The sequence below is a fragment of the Aspergillus sclerotioniger genome (genome assembly GCF_003184525.1).
Source record: "Aspergillus sclerotioniger CBS 115572 chromosome Unknown BO94scaffold_3, whole genome shotgun sequence".
NCBI lineage: Eukaryota > Fungi > Ascomycota > Eurotiomycetes > Eurotiales > Aspergillaceae > Aspergillus > Aspergillus sclerotioniger.
In genome coordinates, this window is record NW_020290993.1 from 379,742 (window position 1) to 405,413 (window position 25,672).

Genomic DNA, 25,672 nt, shown 5'->3' on the forward strand with positions numbered 1-25,672 from the left:
GAACATTTGTTGATGCTAAGAGGCCGAAAGGGGAACTCCGGTCGGCTTCCCGTTCTCGGTCGGCGAAAGAGTCACGCCCACGCGGCCCCTCCACCCGCTAGTCTCAACCACATCCACGGTCACGCTCCGGGTGAAGACCGAAAGGAATTTGGAACGTACCATTCCTCCAATAAGCTTAATTCTATCATTCTGACTTCCCAATACTAGCGAAAAACTTTGGAAGGCCATGTTCTCCGCAGTAGCGGCCCGTTTGGTGCCCAGGAGCAACAACCTGTTCGACATGCAGGGGAAGGTATCGTATCGCGCTCGCTGTCACATTCTGGCCGTGAGACTGATACAACTCAGTATGTCCTCGTGGCAGGCGGCTCCAAAGGACTAGGAAGGGAAATCTGCTTAGCACTGGTGGAAAGAGGTACTTAGCTGGATGTTGTGGCTGACACGATACGCATTGACCGTTTGATAATAGGAGCACATGTGACAGCAATTGCGCGCTCCTATGATGCCTTGGAGAGGATTGCGAGAGACATGGAAGCGGCTAAAGTGCACGAGCAACAGGTCCTAGGTATCCAAAGCTTGGACCTTACAAACAGCGAAGAGGTCAGTGGTACAATAATCAAAATAAAGGTGTGGGCTAAGAATGCCGTCAATAGGTGTCAAAATTCGTCAACGGGTTCGAAAAGCACATATCCGCGCTCTTCTGCACCGCAGGCGGCACAGACGAGGAGGTTGGGTACTTTGCTGATATTTCTGCGACCTCTATCCAAAGCTGCATGGAAAAGAATTATCTCACTTCCGCATACATAACCCACGCTGTCATGAAGGTATGGAAGACCGATCTTGAGCTTGAAGGAGGGCGCAGTCATGCTCAGGAACCCCGTCATATTGTCTTCACTGCCTCTACGGCTGCGTTGGTGGCGGTCCCAGGATACGCCGCGTACTCGCCATCAAAAGCAGCAATTAGAGCCTTGGCCGATACTCTCAGACAGGAAAGTCTCATGTACTCTCCCTCCGGGTCCATACGAATTCATTGTAGCTTTCCAGGGACGATCTATACGGACAACTTCTACAGAGAACAAACCCGCAAGCCGGACCTGTGCAAAGAGCTCGAAGGTACAATGAATGATGAGGGTGGACTAACAGCTCGAGATGTCGCCCAACGAATCCTCGCGGGGCTGGATACCGGGTGCTACTTTATCCCAACTGATTTGCAGACCCGGTTACTCCTGAATAACATGCGAGGACCAAGTCCGCGGGACTCTCCCTTGTTGGACTGGTGCATGGGCTTGATTATCTCGCTGGTCTGGCCACTTATAGGCACGTATTGGGACTGGAAGGTCGCAAGGCATCATCAGCGATCGCAATAGAATGGACTGCCATAAAGCCTTGAATGCTGGATGTTTTCATTTATGCCCTCGGCCCACTGCTGGGTAGCATTGAATTTGCTAATACTTCACTACCTCGTGTATTCTGTTCTATGGAGTTGTTGTGATCTCATGCCTAATTTGAGAAGACTAGTCTTTGACATGAGGTCTGTTCTCTTGTCAAATTTATTTATTCAAATGGGTAGATACGTCTGTTGGTAGGAATCGTATCGACTATGAGATTTTGGTGGCATAGGCATATCAGTGGTGGGAGACAAGTTACTTCTATTGCCAGTGGAGTAAACATGAGCGAATGTCTTGGATATTTTGGGGTTTGGAAATCGCCGCCTGGCCCCACATGTGGGAAGTAACCTCTTTCCCAGACTCAACAATCACAGCAACTCCACCCATCGGACCAAATAGTCGACTGAGCAAGGGTCAGAATATATGACCACTTCGGGACCTTTATTCGTGTCTTCTCCGTACCTTTTGTCAAGAGTCCGAAAGCACGATGATTCCCTCTCTTTTTCCAATCGACAACAGAGCAGGCTCATTCTCATAGCACTGGAACTGATCTCCCCACCCCCCTCCCGGGTTGTTGATAACCTGTTTGGTTCTCTCAGTTAATTTGCAAATACGCATCCTCCTTGATGACCCCAATATCGTTAGTGCGGATGAATCTACCAGCTAAAAAAGTTGCTTTGTTCACCGCAGAATTATCTACGGGACCAGATACTCTTTGCACAAATACACAACTTTCCTATAGCACCTAGTTCGTTGGCCAACACACTAGTGTCTCGCAGGGCATCAGATAACCTTCCAGACCGATTATATGGAACAACGCCCATCTATAGAAGCAACCCATGGGCGTCAATCATGGAAAGCATCGCAATGAGGAGGTCCTCATGACCGAGAGTGATAGGTTTCGGTCCTCCTATGGTGCGACTGGGGAATAGGAGGAGCGTCTTACCCCCGGGGTTAATTTTGCTTGATTGGGATATTGGCACTTCCCTAGCGACATCTGCCTTCTTGTCGATGATGCCTTGTTCCCTTTCGAAGTATAGCTTGACTCCCTCTGGTCCGCAGGTAACCAGAGCCTGCTTCTCCTATACTGACCAGAAGACGTGTACGCAACCAACGGAGTATTCCTAATATTCCTCCCTCCGCACTGCAACTTTCATGGAGCGGTTAGGGCCAGCAGACGGACCAAGAGAGAAAGGCCCCGACGAACTCAAGCTCGTTTGGAAGAAAGAGTGCAATTTTGTATCCTTTGATGGGTCCCTAGTTGGCTAGGTCCTTCTGCACTGTGCTACAGAAGCGCCAAGATTTGTACGATGCGACGGTGGAGGAGCATTTCTTGTACAACGTATGTGACAGTAGAAGGTAGGACCAGTTGCCAAACGCGACCGGAAACATTTAATACTGTGCTGACAAGAACTGCATTAGCCTTTACAGAATTACACGTGTGAGAATAGGCATCCAATGCTATAAATCACAATCGACCCCAGAACACGCCCCCAATTCTACCCGAACAATCAATCAAGATGGAAAAAAGCACCGAGACCATTGTTTCTTATTTACCCGGCTCGACCTTCCCAATTGTCAGTCATGGTCTTCCATTTGAAGAAGCCTGTGCCAAGCATCTCACATCTACTCTCGGTTGCAGCAAGGCATTCGTGGTAGCAAGTGGGTCTCTCAGTCGCCAGACAGATGCCCTGACTCGCCTGGAGAATGCTTTGGGGCCTATGGTAGTTGGAACACGCCAGGGAATGCAGCCACACACGCTGCTGACCGAAGTCCTCGAGCTTGCAGCCCAAGTGAAAGCATGCCGGGCAGACTGCCTAATCGCCGTAGGAGGTGGAACTTTAATTGATGCAGCAAAGATAGTGGTTTTTGTAAGGTGCACTCACTGCAAAATACATCCGCGCATCTAATCCCTAACCAGGCAAATTCCAGGGGAATAACAACTATGGATGCCTTGATATCCGAAACGCAGGAGGGCATACAATTCAAAGGATCCCTTCCTTCCTGGGAACCTAACCGCGAGTCAAACCTACTAAAGATCATATGCATACCAACCACACTCTCCGGCGGGGAATTCAACCTCCCAATCGCCGCAGGTGTTGATCCCACAACTTTTCACAAGTACCTGGTCTATGATCGCACTGCCCCCGGACCGTCCCTAATCATCTGGGACCCAGTCCTAACCACCTCCACACCCCTCCGAACATGGATAGGCACAGGGATCCGAGCCCTCGACCACTGCGTTGAATCCTACGCAGGCGGCTCACGCGCCAATGTCGAAGCACAAGACTGCGCAGTGCGCGCCATCCGATTACTCCTCCCCGCACTCCTACACACCATCGACTCCCCTCACAATCTGGAAGCCCGATTATCGGCACAAGAGGGGAGCATGCTAGCCATTAAAAGCTCATTCTTTTATCACGGTCCAGCCGGCGCAAGCCATGGAATTGGTCATCAACTCGGTGCTCTGGGCGTTAGCCACGGTGAAACCAGCGCGATCATTATGCCCGCTGTAGCCAAGTTCAACAAGCCTGCCGTCCAAGCCCAACAGAAAACCTTACTCAACGAAGCCTTCTGGTCCGAACCTATAATCGCCAAGGTCCTCCTGAACCGGGGTCTAAAGGAAGACACAGCGGACCTTAGTCAGGTGTTGGATCGGATCATCCGAGCGCTGGGTCTACCCCGAAGCTTGGCCGAGGTAGGTATCGGCAGGGAGAAGTTCTTGCAGGTTGCGGAAAGGAGCATGAATGATTGGTGCTGCCAACAGAATCCGATGCCGTTGACGAGTCCTGCGCAAGTTGTGGAAATACTGGAGTTCGTAGAGGTGGGAGCTCAAGGCGATAGTGCGTAGGGTGTCACAGCACATATAATTCCACTGAGTCGTGTCACCGACGCTGACTGTGGCCAGCAAGCACTCTTATGTATTACGCTTTCCAGAATTATCGGTCACCTCAGTTTGAATCTTGAAGTAATCATTTCTCCTCTAGACCGATCGAGTGTCCAATCCGTCCCAGGTGTGAGATTACGGGCACTGGATTAGTGGGTGGCTGGATGATTGGCCAATCTCCACCTCGTACTAGTATGTTTCTGACTGCGGACTCAGGCAAGTTGCAGGGATCAATCGGGTACCAAGCCCAACAACAAACAACATAAACACGCTTGATACGCCGGGAGGAAGACAACCCCTTTCTCTCCCCCTCACTCATACGCCCTCGCTGTATCCACGCCTCTTGGTATCTGTTTAAGTGCGACTAGCGGTATTATTGTTGCATATGCCGATGGCGGGGATCAGTCTATCTTCTGACGTCTCCTCTTGGTACCAAACCCCCCTACTGCTTCTCCTGGCGTGGGTCACTTGGTCCCGCTTTATATGGCCCAACTTCTGTTCCCCGCTGCGACATCTGCCATCACCTAATGGCGGGGTCTGGAGCTTGAATCAACGCCTCCGACTTTATACCGAGCCCCGCGGAAGACCCCAATGTGACTGGTACAGTAGTTATCTCACAACTCCTCGTCCGCTCTGGCTGATGCTGATCAGTAGTGGGATATACAGGGTCAATTCCATTCCGAACAATGGACTCATTCGTTACCGGACGTTGCTAAATTCCGACCGGCTATTGGTGACTTCCCCCGAGGCTTTCGCGGAAGTTCTGACGACCAAGTGCTACGACTTCAAAAAGCCCCGTTGGTTAGTCAACGAGCTCAAACAGGTGCTAGGCGTAGGGCTCTTATTAGCGGAGGGGAACGAGCATCAAACCCAGAGAAAGATACTTGCACCTGCCTTCTCGTTCCGTCACATCAAGAACCTGTATGCGGTGTTTTGGGACAAGTCACGGGAGGTGGTTGCCACGATGACCGATCATCTGTCAAGTGCAGAACAACTCACGGCTCAGAGGGCGAATAGGTCCACCCCGGTCACCACCGGGATTCTTGATATCGCTGAGTGGGCCAGTCGAGCAACGCTAGACATGATTGGCATTGCGGGCATGGGTCGAGACTTTGGTGCAGTTCGCGACCCTAACACGGGCCTGATGCGGGCGTACAGTTTGGTTTTCCATTCCTCCAAAAGAAGCATTTTTCTTGCCATCTTGCGTCTCTTCTTTCCCGGTTGGCTGGTGGATTGGCTGCCGCTTCGACGCAATAAAGATATCCAGGACGCAGCCCGAACGATTCGTGGAGTATGTGCAGAGCTCATCCGTCAGGAATCTGAGCATCTTCGAGATAGTGGCGCCCTTGACAATCGAAACATCCTCAGCGTTGCACTTCAAAACGGGGGCTTCAGCGAAGACCACCTCATTGATCAACTTATGACCTTCTTGGCGGCGGGTCATGAGACAACGGCAACGGCCATCACTTGGGCTATCTACTCGCTCTGCGTGCATCCCGGTGTCCAGACAACACTTCGTCGCGAAATCCGTGAAAGGCTCCCGAGCCCTGATAACTACGCGAGCAACTTCACAAGCCACAATATTGATACCATGGTCCACCTCAATGCTGTGTGTGACGAGGTCCTGCGCTATTTCTCCCCTGTCCCGCTCACAGTTCGCGAGGCGGCGATTGACACCACGATCCTAGCCCAGCCGGTGCCCAAGGGGACGAAGATAATGCTAGTCCCTCGTGCCACAAACCGAGATGCAAACCTATGGGGCCTAGATGCGCGGGAGTTCAATCCCGATCGGTGGATGGCATCTGATGACCGAAGTAATTATGCTACGATGACCTTTCTTCACGGGCCCCGAAGCTGCATCGGACGATCCTTTGCAAAGGCCCAATTTGCCATTCTGCTGGCTGCTTTGGTAGGAAGATTCGAATTTGAATTGAAAGATGAACAGCTTTTAGATGAAAGGAACATGAAAGTCACCCGGTCTGTGACAGCTAGACCGGCGAATGGACTTCTTGTCAAGGTTACTCCCTTGGAGGGCTGGTGATAACCCGGAATATCTAGGTAACCACATTTTAGATCGGAGTACCGCCTAGGACGGTACTTCTTAGCCCACCCCTGGTTGGGCTTCAACTAGTGCTTAAGGATCACCCCTTATGGCACACTTCATCTTTTCTTTATTGGCGGCATGCTATTTGTGGATCATGCCTTGACTCAATCTAGACCTGGGCTTGTTCCTAGCTACCTATCCAGCGTGACCGCGCCAATGACTTGCTAGGACAACTCCACCTCGGACCTAGACTGGCCGAATTTTGGCCGCTGGATCGATCACCCCTCTGGTCGAGCAGCTCGCAGGCGCTACAGATTGAAGGGGACGTACGGAATGCTGCCTTCCTTCGGATAAGCCTCAGTAATAGATCTTGGCTGCGTCCAAGCTCCACACTCTTACATGCGAATAAGCCTTTCAACAGCTCACTGGGCTGGTCCAATCGATGACGCCTTCTCGAAAAAGACGGAAAGATCTCGCCACTAACCAGAAGTCCAATAAGGATCGGCGTCCAACCTGTCCACTGGCAAGGAAGATTGATTCGTACTTTGGTGGCTTATGCTCAAAAGTGCCCCCTGTTCATTATGATTGCACGATGAAACAAGAAACGCGGCCACCGGCCTATTTATGGTCTCATTTTCCATGGTCGCCTGGATCTGCTCCTGGCAAGTTTTAGACCTATGATCATTGGTTCAGAAGCAGGGTGGACTATCAGCGGGGTTAAGCCCCGGTAGGCTCAGTCAAGGCCAGAAGCAATTGTTTAGCATTGCCCGTACGGTTTTGAGGAGGCGCATCCGCTCCCGACAGCACGCTGAGGCACAGTCGCACCAGACCCCAGAGCTAGGAGGCATCTTGCTATTGGATGAAATAAGTTCCAATGTCGACTTGGAGACAGACCGTGCATTGTGGAAAGTTATTGACAGAGAATTTGCTGGATACACCATCATTATGGTCTCACATCGGCTAGATGTAGTCTTGGCCTTTGACCGGGTTCTCTTGTTGGACAGAGGGAGTATTGTCGAGGACGGGAATCCAAGAGATCTGGCTGGGATGGGAAGTAGCAGGTTTCGAGAGTTGTTGGTGGTGGCGCGCAAGGATGAAGCTTGTTAGGACTGTTGTTGTTCTCAGATCTTTGCCGTGGGTGGATGAATCCAGATCATCTTCAGTTGCCTGTGACGACTACGAAATATGAAGACTCAACTACGGCCAGTTTCTCCCGGATACGAACTCCAACTCCATGTTGTGAGGAGCCCTATCACAATGATAAACGTCTCTCCAACCAATAGGAGACTGAGAGAAGACTCGTGTGCATGTTCGAGTAAGCTTTTCCTATAGGCGGGTCGGGTGCGAGGACTCCACATGTTTGTTCCTGGAGGGCGCCTCTTCCTTCTTTTGACTCATCCTTAAACCCAAGCCAGACTTCTCTTTCCGAGGAAGTCAAGGCTCTGATGGATGGCTACCGGGCTAGTTTCTGGACTATGTTTGGGGTGATGGTTTTTTGTACGGGTGTGGGATTCTGGGGGCTCAGGGGGACGGGCAGGGTAGGGTTGAAGAGGGATTAATTAATTTTTCACTGTCTTTGATGGAGAAGGGGGGTTTAGTGAACTATTCGGAGAAATATAAAATGGGATTGTTTTTCATATTTTCAATCCACCCACATCACGCCAAACAAGTACTAACCTAGCCTCTTGAAATCCCACTCATTATTCTTCCCTAGGTAAGGGATAAAGTGTGCTGATTGGGTTCTTCCTGATAGTTGAATTGACTCTGACGGAAACATGGTAGCTCAAGTGAAAGCAAGACTGTGTATATAGTTCTTGACAGCGGGTATCTAGCTAGTTAGGTAAGTATTATACTCCCCTTTTATGATATCTTCGCAATTAGAAAAGAAGAAAAGAGATACAGCAAAGCAAATAAAATAAAAGCAAGTGACCGCCAGATATGCCGACTGCAGCCCACACCATCATAACATGCGTCTGCTACATATTCTCCCATTAGCCTCTTGTTAAACAACCTCCACAAGGAAAAGAAAATCACTCACATAAACCCCATCTCCCACAACCTCTCCGACCTATCAAGCAAATACTCCCCATACGCCTTCTTCGGCACCTTCTTCCCCTTCCCGTTCCCCTTCCCCCGTTCCCACTCTCCATCACTATCCTCAAACGCATACATATTCCCATCATCATCATCGTCATTCTCACCCACCCAAACCTCATACCCCACCTCCCCCCAAACCCCCAACTGTCCCAAAAAGCTCTTGTTAGGCTTAACCTTCTGTCTGGCCAACACAAACCCCAACGCCTCATCCACACTAATCTTGAACTTCCGCATCAAGTACGCAATGATGATCGTCGCGGATCGAGATCGGCCGAAATCACAATGCACGAGGACGCCCCATTCCCCGCTCACATTGGTTTCAGGCTCAGCTGGTCCCGTCACCACCGCTTTCTCATCCACATCCTTGTTGGTATTCGGCAATGTAGTGCAAGCTCGTAGCTCCGGACACGCCATCTCGTCGATAAATTCACAGATCTCAGACATATGACGTAGGAGGTCCTGGACGAGGGAGTCCAGAACGGGGAGACATTTATGGTGAGATGATGGGATGCCGATTTCCAGGAGGAGAGTCGGGTCTTGCACCCAGGGGGAGGTGGTGAGGGAGACGATGGCGGTGATGTTGTGTTCGTGCAGGAGGGTGGGGGTTTGGAGGGCGGGGAGGTTGCCGAGGTAGAGGCCGGGGAGGATGGGGGTGATTCGGGGGAGGCGGGAGGGTTTGGGGGTTGGGTTGAGATTGGTGGTTGTAGTGGTGGTGGTGGTGGGTGTGTTGGTGAGGTTGAGGTTGGGGTTGGGGTTGGTGTTGGTGGTGGTGGTTGGTGAGAAGGTCATGGCTCTGAGGGTTAATTGTGATAGTAGTGGTGGTGATGGTGGAGAGATAGTAGAAGATGAAGGTGAGTGTGTTTGGTGGATGGGAGGGTGAGGTGAGATGTGAGGAAACAGAAAGGAGCCTGGGAAGCATAGAGTGATACGCTGAGTATCACGTGGGTGTGCACGGGTAGTGGTAGGAAAGTGACGGGTCATGATGGGCAGTGAAATGGGGAAGATATCGTGTGAGGGTCGGTGTGGGAGGATGCAGTATACGAGGTGGGTCGGGGTTTGAAGTAGGGAGGAAATTGTAGAAGGATCCTGAATCCGAGTGATGCTTTTATGATGTCAGGTAGATTTTAGGGACAATACATCATTCTAGTCATTTCTGGGACTGGGTAATATCTCTTTTAGTCGAGTTGGAAACTTCCAGAGGTTAGGGATACATATGGTGCTTCATGGAAATAAAGATCTATTCTCTAGAATGCTAGATTAGTCTCATGGACGACATCTGGCATGGTACTTAAATTTACCAACCCAGTATATGTGAACATGTTATTCAGTCATACTCATCACTTCCTTGGCATGCAGGTCATGTCTGGTTAAAACCACTCAAATAACGGATGGCTCGTTCCGTGAGCACTTTAAAGGTCAGATCAGGTGCAGTGAATGCATGGAAGCTCAATTCCAACCCAAATTCTGCAATCAGCCACTGTTGCAGTTCCACACTGATCACACTGTCCAGACCATACGAGGCTATTGACCCTCGCTCGAATTCAATCTCCGCAATATCACGCCCCAGCACATCAGCACATTTCTGCATAATCTGTTCACCAACAGACGCCACCCATGTTTCATAATCCTGCGAGTCTTTGGTAACCTGCGGCCCAGTAATGCCCTTGGCGGAAGGCAATGACACTTGCAAGAGATCCAGGTCTCGTTGCACCCCACGCAGACGAGCATCTCCATGACAAAACATGCGCGTGGCAGACTGGTGCAGACGACAGGGATCAAGCCCCAGGATAATATGGCTGGGACTGCTGGGAGACATGGCAATTTCAAGCCCCTCTAGCATCTCTATCTCGTCAATCCCATAAAACCCCAATTGGAGAAGATAGTCCTCAATACTCTCGTTTTCCGCCACGACCCCGACGTCTAGAAGCATAGACAGCGCTAAAGAGCAGGCCGGTATCCCAAGAGACCGACGATATCTTGCAAAAGCATCCAAGAAGCTGTTGCCGGCATTGTAGTTGGTCTGGCCCGGAGTGCCTACAGTAGCTGAGATCGAGCTGGTCATAATGAAAAAGTCCAAGGGGGTGCTTGAAAGAACAGAGTGAAGGACCTGGGCGATTTTAAGCTTGGCAGTGACGGCAGCGCTGTACTGTGCTGTCGTCATTCCATGCAACATGCCATCCTAGACACCATTAATAAGATAAACGGGGATGATGTGGGTGTGCTTACCTGCAGCACCATTGCAGCATGCACCACGCCGCGGATTTGATGTTTCTTCGTCACGCGAGCGACAATGGCCCTCATATCCGCCTCGTTGCCAGCGTCGGCCTGAAAGACTTGTACCGACGCACCAGTTCTCTCAATCCACTTGACAGTCTCCGCTGCCTTTGGCCGTTTCATACCAGAGCGTGACACGAAGACGAAATGTCGACAGCCTCGCTCGACCATCCAACGAGCAAGACTGCTGCCAATTCCGCCAAGCCCTCCAACCAGCAGGTATACTGCCTCTGAAGAAAGCCAAACGCGGCTAACTGACGATTGAACCTGGTTTTGTTAGACAGGGGACCATGAGAATATAATCTACTTACTTGGATAGTGCTTTCGCCATATCGAAATTGCACCGCCCTACCTTCGTTATCTGAACGGACAAACAGTTCGCTGCTGGACAGAGAAGGCAGTTGGTCAATGCTGTACACCTGTGCACCGGACGGCCAGATGTCCTTGTTCTGCCTGATGAATTCCAGTCCTTCCTGTAACACCTCAACCGCCCCCTCCGGTCTTAGAGCAAGGGGATCATAACCCATAGTTAGGAAAGAAGCACCTCTGGTAAAAGGCGTTGGATCAAGGGTCCCTCCCACCTCTCCATCGCATAAGACAAATCGACCTGCCGTCGATATGCATTTCCATGCCTCCCGAGCAAGAGCCCACAAGGATTCCGAAATAACCAATGACGGTTTGCCCGTACCTTTGACAAGGGCTGTCTTGCAATATACAGATGGGTCTTGAACCACGATAATCGAGACAGAGCCAAGTAGGGAGTCTCGATGAAATCGGGCTCTCTCTTCAGGTGCCTCTACAACAACAGTAAGTTGGACTCCCAGGTCCTGGCAGAGCAGTGCCGCCAATTGCACAAATGGTAGCGGCATGTGCAAAAGCACAATGTGGTCATTCTTCTGAGCTCGTCCCAGCCACTCCATCGAAATAAGGACCTTACATAAGGAGGGAAGGGTGGCGCACAGAAGTGCTGGGCCAAGGTCTTCACAAGCTAAGCACGCATCTCTCCTTGCCCTCACAATGGTGGAGTATCCATTCTGGGTTGCAAAGGTCACTACCCGTGGTGTAGATTCGTTGTCGTTATCCAGAGAGCGACCGACCACAATCACAGGCTGCTCGGTGCGGTGTTGAGTAGCCTGGAACTCGGTCATCTCCACCTGGACACACATCTCATCCGCTTCGAGGCCCCTTTGAACTTCCTCATCGGCTTTAAAAACCAACACCCCGTTGATATACTCGCTCTTCAATGGCGTATTTAACGGCAGCTCAACAGTCTGTCGGTCGCGGGATGTACCCGGGCATGCCCATGAAGTTATTCTGCTAATGTGCAGGACACCATTGTGAAGCCAGAACTCCGTCTCAGAACCCAAAGACCGAGGAGCTGCGACTCCCAGGGCTGCTGTCATAGCCCGCCCAATGTTCGGAGCCGTCTCTTCCCAGTCCACATCTAATGATACAATCTGAGCTGCGGGATGCTCAGATCTGATTCCACGCAGAAATCCCAAACTCAACCCGCCTTCGACAGTGCGGCCTTGGTGAACCCCGAAGGTAACCCAGATAAAAGCATTTCCCTCGGATAGGGCTAATTTCTTGACCACATCAAACTGCGCCTCGGTAAGGTCAGTGAGAATACTTCCATCCACATCGAAGATGGCTATGCGTCCATGAGGCACATTACCAAGATCGCAGAGATCCTCCAAATTCACCGTCTCTATCTGATCGTCTAGCTCCTCCACGAGCTCTCTAAGTAGAAACTGGTCTTTGTTCTCTTTGACCACAATTGTGAATGTTTTCTCCGATTCTCGGCTCTCTCCATTGTTCAACTCTGGAGAGAGCAACAGATTGAAGCCTGAGATAGAGAGCTCTAGCACTGGCTCGAAGAAGCTGCAAGAGCAGTCAAGGCATCTGTGCTCCGGTATGTTCCCATTTCGCAGTATCAACAGACGACCACCGGGTTTTAGCATAGCATGCAGGGCTTGGGTCATCTCTGAGCTCTGTCGGTCTCTGACAATTATAAGATCTTGACTGGTGGGCAGGCTTGATGACCACTCAGCAATATGCGGCGAGACAGGGACTATCGATATGTTATTTTCCCTGGCGACCGGCAATCCCTCTTCCACCTTCCCTGCAGATGTTTCCGCAATTGTCAGGCTACCGACGGGCAACTGAGACGCCACGGCTTCAATAAGGTCACAGTCATCTTCTTCAAAGAGCAAGGCTCTTTGAACTGGCCGCTTGTGATCAATAAGCCTGATTAATTCCACCACGGCGTCTGGAAGTGATTTGTATGGTGTATTTTTCAGAATCTCATCAGTATAGTCGATGTCTGGTTTCCACTCGGTTTGCATGTACTGTTGGCCTGGAATGACTGTTGTCAACTGTTTACTCAAATTCAGTTCCTGCTCCTTGAACCTAACCCCCTTACACTCCAGGATAGGGAGACCACGCGCGGTGAAAAGTTGTATGTTGGAGCGGAAGAAGGGGCTCTGGCACTCGTCCGTCCAAGCGAACGCATCACCCTGTTCTTCTTCCCCAGGAGAGGTAATAGCCATCTCCTCAACTCGTAGCGGGAGTGTGCTGCATGGCATGACATTGTATCGGCCTTTCTCGAATGAGATGATGGCAAGCTGGAGGCAGGTATCGATGGTTCCCGGGTGCAAGATGTACCTGGACTCGCCAGTCATCGTGCCACAATCTGTCTTCAAGGCGACCTTACTCGCGGCTGCAAAGTCCCGGTGATTGGATCTGACCTCTCCCAAGCACTGAAAGGAGCGGCCATAATCAACCCCGACTCGGCCGAATGTCAGATACCACCTGCTAGGCGGAGTGCGGTTGTGGAGAGTCTCGACAATATGATCATTTATTCGCGCATCTCCTTGGGGGGGTCTCTTGTTTGCCGATATATAACCACTGCAATGGGTGGTCCAGTGCTTGTCAAGATGAGATTCGACGGTGAACGAATACCAGCCTGGTTCACTCTGACTCTGAGGCAGCAATCGGGTCACTATCTCAATTCCGCGATCGCTCTCCGGTACCACAAGCCCCTGTTGGAAAGAAACCTGTTTCAAACAGACACCCTTACTGCTAAATTGCATATCGCTAATTTGCCACAAGGCTTCAATAGCCAGGGCAAGGTACGCAGCACCGGGCAGCAAAAGCTCCTTTCCAACCTGCCTATGCGGTTAGATAGACCATAATGATACAGATGCGCTACTTACGCGATGGTCCCTCGACCATGGCACATCCCGAACTCGTAGAATATTTTTCCAAACACAAGTGTCATTGGAGAGGCCGGCAACTCGCCTTCCCAACAGATCATGTCGAGGACTTGATTCTTCACGCTGTTCCAGGCTCACCCTTGGTTCCCGCCAGTATGTTTTTGTATAATTTCACTGGTACGGTGGCAAATCAACCAGCAGTCGAGGCCTTTGCTCGTTGGATAGATCGTCAGTTATGTCCTTCAAGCTGACATTGTATCCGGCGAGGAACAGCCGTCCGGCGGTCCTCAGCAAGTCATTGCAAGAATTAGATCCCCTGACAAAGCTCGGGATGTACTTGATATGCGATGTGAGCTTGTTGCCCGTCGTGATCTGCTTCAGCGGTCCAGCAAGGGCTGGATGAGGTCCAATCTCAACCAAGTAATTCAATCCCTGCAGGTCTTCCATGGTGCACAACTCCGTTACCGCTGCATGGAAGCGAACCCGGCTGGTTAGATTCTCTACCCAGTATCTGGGTTTAAGGTCCGTCTCATGGACCTGAAGTCCCGTTACAGAAGAGACCATTGGGACCTTCGATAGTCGTAGTGGGGTTGCAGATGAATCATTCTCCGGAGTGCCCTCTGTAAGAAGTTGTTCGTAGACTGGACCCATGACATTCATCGCTGGCGAGTGATAAGGCCGGCCTGTTGTCAGCTCTCTCACAAATACCCCTGCAGTAGCAAGCTTGGTTTGGGCCTGCTGAATTGCACTCGCTGGGCCGCTCAATGTCACGCTCTCGGCGGAATTCTCGCATGCAATTACGACATCCGTGTCACGGACATAGAACTCGATCGCCTCGACCCCGAGACCCACAGCAAGCATCGATCCTTGGGGACTCTCTTGTGAAACTGCAAGTCCTCGATAAAAAGCGGTCTTAAAAGCGTCCAAGGCAGATAACAAACCGGCTGCATACGCTGCGGCTATCTCCCCAGATGAGTGTCCGACCACAGCAGATGGGACAATCCCCCATTTCCGTAGCTGGTCGACAATAGCAATCTGAACTGCTGTACATAATGCTTGTGCAACATCGGGCTCGATCAAACGTTCCGAATCGATGTTCCCTAGTAAGGACTCCTCTATGGACCATGCTACTGGGGGGTGCAAATTCTGCAGGAACTTGTCCAGAGACCTAATGCTTGCGGAGAATGTAGGCAAGATGCACATAGCATCCCTTCCCATTCCAAGCCACTGGGCCCCCTGCCCCGTGAAAACAAAGGCAATCTGGGCAGGAGCTTCTGCCAAACCGAACTCGAAGGCCGGCAGGTTGAAATCCCTCGATTCGCTGTCTTGGGCGATGGTGAAGGCTCTGTGTGAAAAGTGCGTCCGATGACAATTGAGGGTGTAGGCCAGGTCTGGAAGGTAAAACCGTTCGGCGATATCCGCGTGAGCCCTAATGTTTCTCTCCAGGGTAGCTCGGTCGTGGGCTGTAAAACATACTAGAACCTCGTTAATGCAAGAACACGTATATCCTGCTGTGGACCTTTCCTGCCCGTGGCCAGAGTGCCCGGCCTCCAATATCAAATGGCCGTTGGTGCCAGCATAGCCGAATGATGATACACCAACCCGCCGAGTCAGTGGGCACTCAGGCCACGGCGTAGTATCCACGTTTATTTTTACATTCCACTCTGTTTCTTTGACTAGAAAATGGTCAGTACGGTTGTTCTCCGGGGTTCGATCACGGGTAACAAACTGGCTGGGTTGAGCAGGTTGAACCCTGCTACCCCTGGCATGACAGCGGACTCCACGACCATAGCTGCTTTGATCACAGCAAAGATACCAGATGCAGCCTCACTATGACCAATATTCGCTTTGACCTTGGAGGATTAATATGGTTCTATGAGTCAATGTAGGAAAGTCTTACTGCTCCCAGCCGCAAAGGCTGCTCGCAGCTCCGTCGATCATTCATTCCTCTAGCAATGGCATGGACTTCAATAGGGTCTCCAACGGGTGTGCCCGTTCCTGCGAGTTCAGTATTCCTCATTACAGCCAGGCCAGATCACTTTACCGTGGCATTCAACATAAAGCGTCTCAGTTGGATCCAGGCCAGCCCGTTCATAAGCAGTCCGAAGTACTCGCTCCTGGCCCTCGAGACTTGGGTGGGTAATACCCTGATCTTTGGCCTTTCCATTTCTAGCCTGAATTAGTGTCTTGTCACACGTTTAGTGCCAGGCTCAGAACTCTCACGTATTGACGGCTGAGCCGCGAATGATTGCTCGAATTGGATTGCCATCACGAACTGCATCGGAGAGTCTGCGCAGGTAAATGGCGCCCGCCCCCTCGCCACGGCCATATCCGTCCGCGGCAGCATCAAACGTGTGGCAAGTGGACGTTGGAGACAGGATCCCCAGCTTGGCGGTATTGAGGTGTTGATCGACTGAAATGATCAGATTCACGCCCGCAGCAACTACACCATCGCATTCTCCGGCGCGCAGTGTCTGGCACGCATGGTGGATCGCAGTGATCGACGATGAACAAGCAGTGTTGATGACGGCGCTGGTTCTTCAGTCACCTACTCACACCTTAGAATCATGTCAGTCCTATCACTCACCTTGGTCCGTGTAAGTCGAAAACATTACAGACTCTCGCACTGATCAGGCCAGGATCGGTCCCGGTTGCGGAATATTCATGACGAAAATCAGGTTCCCGATGAAGCATTTGCTGGTAGTCCGACGTAAAACAGCCCACAAACACCCCGATGTTTTTTCCGGCCACCTCGTCCAGCGTTATACCGGCGTTTTCAAGGCATTCGTATGCAACTTCGAGAATGCGTCGTTGCTGCGGGTCGAGCCACATTGCCTCAATTGGCGACATGTCGAAGAATCTTGGATCGAAGTCATGAGGGCTGCCGTCAAGAAAATAGCCTCCACGGGCATCGAAACTACCCGGTCTGTTCAGATTCTCGTGATAGAACGCGTCGATATTGAACCGACTTTTCGGCACGGATGGGGTTTGAACAGATCTCTTATTGACCATAGCATCCCAAAAGCTTGCGGGGGAGGTGATGGCCCCAGGGAGGCGGCATGCTATTCCATCAGCATGTACCATCTAAGCATGGGTACTGGCTGATATTTACCCATGCCTACAATGGCAATCTGCTCTAGAGCATGGTCCCCGAGGGGAGAATCTGCGGTGCGGTCCATCAGTGCTGAGTAAAGAGTTGACCTTTCAATCAGTTTTCCGGTGCAGCTATGTTAGCAGGATAAATGAGAGGATAGTGCAGGGGTACTGGATTTTGGATTTGGTGTTCCCCGATTACTACCCCATAGCAGACTCGGATCACGACTTCTTGTACTTTCCAGTGAGCTGAGCCGGACAAGTTGATGGTACGCTCTTCTGTCGGAAAACAGGATCTAGTAGAATTCACTCATCCCCTTACTCAGTCCCTTGCGAGGCAGCCCAATCATGGATAATGTAAAATATCAGAGGGTTGCACAACCTTCCGTCTCGGGTCAGAGACTTTCGTCCGCTGTCGTTGTTTAAGGGCCATCACTCTTTGGTTCGTTGAATGCCACCTTCATGGTAGACTAAGCGATGTCATCGGTCACGTCCATCTTAGTGAATAGCGCAAGGCAGCAGGGATTCATGTACTGTAGAGTTTCTCCAGCTGGACTGTAGCACAAGGGATAGACCATGCCGATCTCTAACAATCTCGGGACTCCTCTCAAGGATCAAGATGGCCATGTTATTGAAGGGTTATCGAGCGCAACGATAAATCTAATCTCCCGCCGCTTCTATCCACCAGAAGGAAGGTTTCGAGCTTGTTTTCAAGGCTGGCGATACCTGTCCTGGTGATCGTGTAGTATAACCCCGTAGTTTTAGGAGTATCCCTTGATGACTGTGCTGATCCACCTACTGATGTCAGTCCTGAAGTCGGAGACTTTTTCCGTCACATACCTTGCGTCCCATGATGCACGTCTACTTTTCGGGTGGTTGGCATTGCTGACAGCTGTCTGCCCACATTTTTGTAGTCGTCAGCCAGAGCTGTTCGTAGCAGGATTCATGTCGCTAACCCAACGTCATATCAGAAGCTGCCTCGGCTCATTACTCACAGCGCTATTCCAAGTAAAAAGTAGGATGTCAGCAGCGTTCATTGATTTCATCGTGCAGAGAACTAGGATGCGGAGACAGTTACTAGTATTGTACGTGCGAAGCAAAATGCCATCGACACAGACCCGAAGCAAACATACCTTTGCAGAGGCAAAAACTCTTGATGCTTTCAAGAGGGGGGGGGCAGGTTATGAAACCATGTAGTATGTGAGCTGACTGCTGTCAACTGAGGCCAAAAAATCTGTTGGCAGTGACCATGCTTGTATCCACACAACAAGGTGCATCAAGCCAGTTGAGTAATCAATCGGTGAATGGTTTCTTTGGGTCTTCGATAGAGTGTTTGCTCGTTGTGAAGAATGACCAAGTGATGGAGGTAGCGAAGAAGAGAGATGGCACAAGAGATAACTGAACAAGGGGTCAGGGTCAGGTGATTGGCCTACTGGTCAAGCAGGAAGTATACACAATATCACATAGCTGCAGAGCAAAAGATAAATTCAATATGGCTCTTTTCCTCTTATCAAACCTACGTTCTGTTTAACGTGAGATCCATCGCTAGTAATGTGAAGCTTTCTAGACCTTCCAGCTGCATGCATTACACCTGTCAACTATACAATACTCCGTTCTGGTACCAATTTGTGTACCCCATTCTGTCTCTATACAGCTCGACAACATTATCTTCACTTCTATTTCTGTCGCATTGAAATCACACCAATATTTCAAAAATTGACCACACGAAAGCTTTTCTCCATTAAACCTAACCAAAATCAATCAAACCCCCATTAGAATACAAACTAGAACCCCAATACTCTAATACTCTACCCTCTCCTCTCTTCAAACCAACTAAACCAACCTCCTCAACCCCAACATCATCCCTACTACTACCTCCCACCCCAAAATACTCCAATCGACAAACTTATCCCTACACTGTAAACTACGTACAGTAAACTACGTACCCCTCCATCCAATCCTCTCTGCTTCTATGCACCAACACCCCCACACCCTTCCCATCCCTACCCTACTGGTTCTAGTTTACCCCTCAACTTACCCCATCCAATGTAACCCCAACCCCAAATCCCTGCAAACTAATACCTAGTATCTGCATTCTGCAAGTCTAGTCTAGTTTCCTCCGTATGGGCGTATTTAGCCTAGTATCCACAATCTACACTGAAGTATATTTTCCCGCCCGGGAGCATCTTCAACCGGACGAGCGACAACAACCCCAAATTTTTCAATTGAATCGAATAAAATCCAATCCGGATATAATCCTATCTACTACTTTACTTCTCGGTTATTCCAGATCCCGTGCTTACTCGGTCCAGATCAATCAAATCATTTCTATAGTGCTTACTTGTATCCAATATCCACGTATAAAACCCCCGGCATGAGGGAGGCCTACCCGATCGGTCGGTCGGCATCCATCCATTCACCCGAAATATTCCGGGCCCTTAACTAACCAATCCACTGCAGCAACATACCCCTCGGGCCCGGAGCGGAATACGGAAATGTAATGACTCGGCTCAAACCCGCATACTGTACTTTGTCCGTATACTAGGTATCTAGGTTCAGTATGTCCCTAGTCGGAACCCGCTGAAATACACACGATGCTATTGGACCACAAACCGAGATGAACCTGTCAACTCAACCGAGGAACGGAGGTTTTCGAACAAGAAAATTAAGTTCGCGGGCGACCGCACGCGGTGTCAATGTCGTCATGACTCGGTACCAAAGTTTTGACGGGTCGGATCCCGAGGCATCTAAGGTTTTACAACTGAAAAGGTATCTGAGAACGGCGATGGAGAGAGAACAACCGGCTGCAACAGTGCAGGCAGGGTCGTGGATTCATATATATGTAACCAAACTAGAAAAGTCTAAACCCGAACTAATCCATCTAACCAGCCCAGTGGAGGAGACATCATAGGAATGTATGAGTGGAAGAAAACACAGGTTGCATTGACGCTGCATTGCATTGCATTGCCTAGCATGCAGGTGCATGATTGTCACCAAAAAATAAGGAAAATAAAACAGTCTAAAAGTAAAATCGCAAACAAAATCGGTCGGCTCGCTGTGACTTTTTTGGCCCAGGAGCGACGATGGATATCAGTAGTCCAAACCCGTAAGCCGTAACATGCAAAGAAATAAATGTCTAACATCGATCAAGATGCGAACCAAGATGAAAAATGGGTGGGAAGAGAAGAAATAGTCACGCAGTGATGCGTTTACTCGACAGCGGAGGCACCGTCGCCGTGGAGGACGGGGTTGACCTTGGGGTTCCACTTCAACTTGAAGTCCTGGCCGAGCTCCTTGCGGATGGCGGTCTTGACGGCCTCAAGAACGTGGGGGAAGACACCGAAGTTGGCGGGGTTGCTCTCGTCGTTGTCACCACCCTGGAACACACCGGTGCGCACCAAGCAAGTGTTCCAGCCGTGCATGTTACCACCGCAGATGTCGGAGGCCGGGTTGTCACCAACCATGTAGACGTTCTCGGGCACGCGGGCCTCGTTGTGGAGCTGCTCCATCCAGGCCTTCAGCACCTCGTCGGCGTAAGTGTAAGTGGCGCGCTCGGGCTTGCCGTAGACGACACGCTCCAGATCGACACCGGTGAGGGCCTTGTACTGAGCCTCAATGGAGATACGGAACAGACCCTGGGTCAGACGGGGGGGACCCTTGTGGTCGGTGGGGAAGACCAGGTCACCCTGGGAGAAGTAGACGGGGATGCGGTTGGCAACGGGGTCCTCGGAGCGGGTCAGCATCTTGCCGTCGTCAGCCAGGAGCAGGTCCATGATGAGCTGCATGTCGGTGGCGTAGTCGCGGGAGTCGGCGAAGACCAGGATAGCATCGAACTTGACCTTGGAGAAGTCGCGGGGCTTGGCCTCGAGACGATCCTCCTCGGAGAAGCAGCGCCAGGGAGAGACGGTGGGGTCCCAGGCGAGGACATCCTTGGGGTGGACGACGTTCTTGAAGCCGTAGTTCTCGGCGACCTGACGGATCTTCTGACCCTCACCACCGCACACCAGGACAGTGTCGTAGTACTCCGCCAACGCCTGCATTGGGGTGTGAGACTGGATGAACTGGTCGGTAGAGATGGGGCAGCCGAGGACCTCGGTGAGCTGAGCGCAACGCTCCTCCTCGGTCTTACCACCACCGTTGGTAAGGAGAATGTAAGGGATCTTAACACCGAGCTCGTTGTCGCCGTTCAGGATGGCGAGGGCCTCCTTGGCCTCCTCAATGGCCTCGTTACCGTGGGCCAAGACACCGTCAATGTCGAAGGCAAAAGCCATGTTCTTGGCGGCGGCGGTCTTCTCCTTGTTCATGTCCTGGATTTGGGAGGCCAGGATGTCACGAGAGACATCGGCAGTGACCACGGACGACAGACGAGAGACACGGGGAGATCTGGGGATGGGGAGAGAAGTGCCGAAGGAGTTGCGGGATGCACGACGATCCCGGGAAGAGGGAGCAAAGCTCAGGTTGTGCATGAACTGGGCAGCATCGCTGATGGAGCTGCGAGTAGCAGGGATCTCAACAGTGTTGCCAGCATCGCTGGGGATGGGCAAAGAGCCAGCGGCGCTGCCACGGGCATCCCGGGGGGAACGAGCACCGGGAGCAGGAGCAGCGTCCACGGCAAAGTCGGCGTCTTCAAAGCGAGGCATGATGATAGAACTGAGGTCGTAAAAGGTTCAATTGAGGGAATTGGAAGGTCCAGAAGGTGGAGGGACCGGTATTTAAGGAGGGGGGGGAGGTGATAAGATAGAGATGGATGATATCACTCGGGGAGGAAACGCTGCAAGCAATGTCTCCGAGAAGAGTGGAAGAGGATGGATGAGGATGAGGATGAGGATGGAAGAAAAGAAGAAGAGGCAAACGAGGGCAACGCTGGATAATATATAACAAGCTTTGTTCACAACCGTGGCGGTCTGGTTGAGCGGACGGAGGGACAAGGAGAGAGTGCGTACCACTCGATACCCCCCCGGCGACGACTCGAGGGTTGTTGTCCTGCGTGCAGCCATACGGAGCAGGCTCCACCGAGGGGCGTATCAGCATCCCTAGGAATTATCGTCGTCATTCACCCGCCAGTGATTAGCTGCAAGCCGTGGACCCGTAATCTTTCCACCCCCTGACCGCTGGACCCTGGCTGGCGGTAATTTATGACCGCCCCATACCCCCATACCCCCTTGCCCTTTCCGGCCGCTGGTGTTTCGGTGTCTCTGAGGCATTAAACCGATTCCCACTCTTCACACCACTTGCGCATCGTGGCTGCAGATGGCAGCCTGAATTGCCCACCGCGGCGGGGCGGGAGGCTTGCTGGGGAGTGGCATCACCAGGTTATCAAGGTATTGATTGGCCACAGCTGAAATTTGTTCGCAGGACGAACCACCCAGGACGGATCCTCAGTGGTCGGCACGAGAAGCGGATGCATGGTGAGTGGACAGGAGGGGGCGGCGGGACTGAGCCCGTGGTTTCATTGGCGGTGGGATGCATTCCACCATGGATGAGCCAGAGATCGCTGGAGCCGATGACGATCGAGCGGGCGGCGGTGGGTCAAACGCTCGCGCCGTTTCGAACCAGCGCCCGCAGTGATGTCATGGGTTAGCAGCGGGTTTTTGCACAGTACACAGACAGTACACAGCACTAGTGGACGGTGGATGCCGGATGGAGTCCTCAGGCCCATGGTACTCATGCCGTCATGAGAAGCTCGCTGCTGACACCGTGAGAGCTCAACTCCAGCGGGTACAGCATCAGGATGGTTCTCGATGGTGGTGATGGCGGTGATGGCGGTCCAGAAGGTGGGAGAAGGCAATTGCACACCGAAAAAGGCAAAAAAGAAACGAGCTGCAGATAATTAGGCACAAGCACCACCACCACGACGGAAGCAATAGCATCATACCCCTCTCTTCAACGCAACACCCCTCCACCCCACTTTCCCAGTCACCTCCCACGCCCACCCTCTATTTGTACTCGTCCTCCTTCCCCCCTGCTCTTTTCTCCTCCCAATTATACCCATTTTCCTCTCCAACTTCTGAGATACCCCCCGCAACCATGTCTTCCGGACAGACCTTCACTCTCAGCAACGGCGTCAAGATCCCCGGCGTCGGCTTCGGCACCTTCGCCAGCGAGGGCGCCGTGGGCGAGACATACAAGGCCGTCACCGTCGCCCTGCAGACCGGATACCGTCACCTCGACTGTGCCTGGTACTACCTGAACGAGCAAGAGGTCGGTGACGCCCTCAGGGACTTCCTGAAGGCCAACCCGTCCGTCAAGCGTGAGGACATCTTCATCTGCACCAAGGTCTGGAACCACCTGCACCGCCCCGAGGATGTCAAGTGGTCCCTCAACAACTCCCTCGAGCGGTTCGGACTCGACTACATTGACCTGTTCCTTGTCCACTGGCCCATTGCCGCCGAGAAGGAGACGCAGGAGAAGCCCAAGATTGGCGCCGATGGCAAGGTAATTCGCTCGCTCCCCCCCGCGATCGCCGCAGCTAACCGACTCCCGTAGTACGTGATCCTCAAGGATCTCACTGAGAACCCCGAGCCCACCTGGAGGGCCGTGGAGGAACTCTACAAGGAGGGCAAGGCCCGTGCGATCGGTGTGTCCAACTGGACCATCCCCGATCTGGAGAAGCTCTTCAAGTTCGCCGAGATCAAGCCTCACGTCAACCAGATCGAGATCCACCCCTTCCTGCCCAACACCGAGCTGATCGACTACTGCTTCAAGCACGACATCCTGCCGGCGGCGTACTCGCCTCTGGGCTCCCAGAACCAGGTGCCCACGACCGGTGAGCGCGTCAGCGAGAACCAGACGCTGAACGACGTCGCCAAGAAGGGCGGCAACACCCTGGCCCAGGTGCTGATTGCCTGGGGTCTTCGCCGCGGCTACGTGGTGCTCCCCAAGAGCTCGAACCCTGCTCGTATCGAGTCCAACTTCAAGACCATTGAGCTGTCGGATGAGGATTTCGAGGCGGTCAACAAGGTGGCCGAGGGCCGTCACTTCCGCTTCGTCAACATGAAGGACACATTTGGATACGATGTGTGGCCCGAGGAGACGGCCAAGAACCTGTCGGCTTAGATAGATTTATGCGGGTCATAAATATACATGTCTACGGTGCAGCGGATTAGCTGTTGACATACAATGAGCTACGTGTGGATGAAAAACAAACCCCAAAATAGCTAGCAGTTCAAGTCTAGTTACGAATAAATACATACAAACAAATCTGATACTTTGTACTTGTATGTAACACATACCATCACCCATAATTGTCATCTCATAGCCAATGAATTTCCCAATGAAACCATGCATGCATAGCGAGCCGAATAACGCATGCAAGTGGACGGGACTCGGAGGACTGTCCTCCTGCAATCCGCCATGACGTCATTCCACCTACACAGTAAACAACAAACAAGAAACCACTCACATACCTCCTACACAGTATATTCATATACTCCCTAAATAGAAGCATCTAGATCCCTAATCGCCCATCACCAACCCACCATTTAATCATCATCTTATGCACACCAACATCATAGCCATAAAAATATAGTAGAAGCAGCCACATATCCCACAAGCACCTTGAAAACACCCCTAACCCAATCAAGTTAGGTTACCTATTCGGAAGATATCGGGTGGTTTGGCCCTTCGGTGGGCTAATCCGGGCAAGCCCTAACACCGAGGCGCCGTGTTGGGAAGGAAGGAAGACCTGCCGACGGATGTATTTCGGTGGATACGGCCTTTACCTACTATGGTCACGGTGGTGGGCTTGCCCTAACCTACCTATCTCCTAGGCTAGTAGTAACCTAACCCTACTACTGTACCTAGCCTAGATAGTAATAGTTAGTAATTGGTTGGGTTGGGGGTGGCTTGGAGGTAATACTACTTGGTACTAGTGTGTAGTGTAGTGTATGTAACTAAGTGGGATGTAGGTACATACATCCATAATTCGTAGCTTAGGAGGTAGGATTAGAATAAGTGGTAGAACTAGAAGATTGTGACGTGGAAGGTTCATATTCATTCTTCTTAGGAACTAGTTCCTACGTAGGTACTAGGTAGGTAGGTAGATACTAAATGAGGGATTATTGTTATCGATGCTTCTACGTACTCCACTTGGTGTTGGATACCGGAGTGTATACCGAGTTATTTACTCCTACTACTACCACTTACTTATCTGGGACCATAGCATAACATATCATTCGCTGTACCTACCTTGAGATATCTATTTTCTAGGTAGGAGTTCGGACTCAAACCGGGCTTGGTTGCTTGCTTAATTGGTCGAGGAGATCTCCGTGCCTGGTTGGTGTAAGTACTATGTATTTACTTCCGAGCAATCACAACGTTCAATTACATCCATCCATTAACGGATTCCTATTTTATCTTAAGGTACGGATCCATAAACTACGTAGGTGGCAGGCAGTGCCAATTACTAGACTACTATTATGTGGCCGCCCTATGCGCAATCAATATTTTTGAAGAATAGGTTGGTCCGGTTCTAGAAAAGGGAATCTAATCCCGGGCTGGGTTGAACTTTGTTTGTCTTGATCTGCGGATTAGCGGTGTTGGCTATACCTACCTACTTGCCTGCCTGCCTATCTGCTGTGTAGAGGTGGGTGGTGGTGGTGATGTGGGTGTGGATTGATCTCGTATTGAATTGAAGGTGGGAGGGGTAGGTAGGTGGGTAGGCTGGGTTGGGTTGGGT

The 25,672-nt window shown here is 51.4% G+C and overlaps 8 protein-coding genes across 8 annotated transcripts; 5 read left to right on the plus strand and 3 right to left on the minus strand.

Annotated features, from left to right (window-relative positions):
- Nucleotides 1–117: 117 nt before the first annotated feature.
- BO94DRAFT_562721 (NAD(P)-binding protein) lies at nucleotides 118–1,565 on the plus strand. Its single transcript, XM_025614312.1, has 4 exons — nucleotides 118–292; nucleotides 346–412; nucleotides 467–597; nucleotides 651–1,565. The coding sequence occupies exons 1-4, from the start codon at nucleotides 227–229 to the stop codon at nucleotides 1,362–1,364; spliced, it is 978 nt and encodes a 325-aa protein (XP_025471774.1). The 5' UTR covers nucleotides 118–226; the 3' UTR covers nucleotides 1,365–1,565.
- Nucleotides 1,566–2,905: 1,340 nt separating this feature from the next.
- Nucleotides 2,906–4,354, plus strand: BO94DRAFT_606116 (iron-containing alcohol dehydrogenase; the record flags this gene model as incomplete). The annotated part of the gene is made up of 2 exons (XM_025616509.1): nucleotides 2,906–3,261; nucleotides 3,318–4,354. 2 exons carry the CDS (start codon nucleotides 2,906–2,908, stop codon nucleotides 4,234–4,236), a joined length of 1,275 nt encoding a protein of 424 aa, XP_025471775.1. The 3' UTR covers nucleotides 4,237–4,354.
- A 309-nt stretch (nucleotides 4,355–4,663) lies between these two features.
- Nucleotides 4,664–6,313, plus strand: BO94DRAFT_455987 (cytochrome P450; the record flags this gene model as incomplete). The annotated part of the gene is made up of 2 exons (XM_025607685.1): nucleotides 4,664–4,872; nucleotides 4,939–6,313. 2 exons carry the CDS (start codon nucleotides 4,664–4,666, stop codon nucleotides 6,311–6,313), a joined length of 1,584 nt encoding a protein of 527 aa, XP_025471776.1.
- A 2,037-nt stretch (nucleotides 6,314–8,350) lies between these two features.
- On the minus strand, nucleotides 8,351–9,202 carry BO94DRAFT_581364 (dual specificity protein phosphatase family protein; the record flags this gene model as incomplete). The annotated part of the gene is made up of 1 exon (XM_025615399.1): nucleotides 8,351–9,202. One exon carries the CDS (start codon nucleotides 9,200–9,202, stop codon nucleotides 8,351–8,353), a length of 852 nt encoding a protein of 283 aa, XP_025471777.1.
- A 428-nt stretch (nucleotides 9,203–9,630) lies between these two features.
- BO94DRAFT_606120 (type I polyketide synthase) lies at nucleotides 9,631–17,407 on the minus strand. Its single transcript, XM_025616510.1, has 11 exons — nucleotides 17,015–17,407; nucleotides 16,490–16,964; nucleotides 16,126–16,434; nucleotides 15,947–16,071; nucleotides 15,803–15,900; nucleotides 15,632–15,755; nucleotides 14,084–15,578; nucleotides 13,903–14,041; nucleotides 10,999–13,854; nucleotides 10,640–10,954; nucleotides 9,631–10,592 (listed from the first exon to the last, which is right to left on the minus strand). The coding sequence occupies exons 1-11, from the start codon at nucleotides 17,079–17,081 to the stop codon at nucleotides 9,771–9,773; spliced, it is 6,825 nt and encodes a 2,274-aa protein (XP_025471778.1). The 5' UTR covers nucleotides 17,082–17,407; the 3' UTR covers nucleotides 9,631–9,770.
- A 2,118-nt stretch (nucleotides 17,408–19,525) lies between these two features.
- Nucleotides 19,526–20,101, plus strand: BO94DRAFT_216294 (uncharacterized protein). Its single transcript, XM_025606194.1, has one exon. It carries the CDS (start codon nucleotides 19,613–19,615, stop codon nucleotides 19,904–19,906), a length of 294 nt encoding a protein of 97 aa, XP_025471779.1. The 5' UTR covers nucleotides 19,526–19,612; the 3' UTR covers nucleotides 19,907–20,101.
- Nucleotides 19,782–21,948, minus strand: BO94DRAFT_530905 (phosphatidyl synthase). The gene has a single exon (XM_025610778.1). It carries the CDS (start codon nucleotides 21,633–21,635, stop codon nucleotides 20,205–20,207), a length of 1,431 nt encoding a protein of 476 aa, XP_025471780.1. The 5' UTR covers nucleotides 21,636–21,948; the 3' UTR covers nucleotides 19,782–20,204.
- A 721-nt stretch (nucleotides 21,949–22,669) lies between these two features.
- gldB (putative glycerol dehydrogenase (GldB)) lies at nucleotides 22,670–24,202 on the plus strand (the record flags this gene model as incomplete). The annotated part of the gene is made up of 3 exons (XM_025610779.1): nucleotides 22,670–22,692; nucleotides 22,800–23,430; nucleotides 23,482–24,202. The coding sequence occupies 3 exons, from the start codon at nucleotides 22,670–22,672 to the stop codon at nucleotides 24,049–24,051; spliced, it is 1,224 nt and encodes a 407-aa protein (XP_025471781.1). The 3' UTR covers nucleotides 24,052–24,202.
- Nucleotides 24,203–25,672: the final 1,470 nt, after the last annotated feature.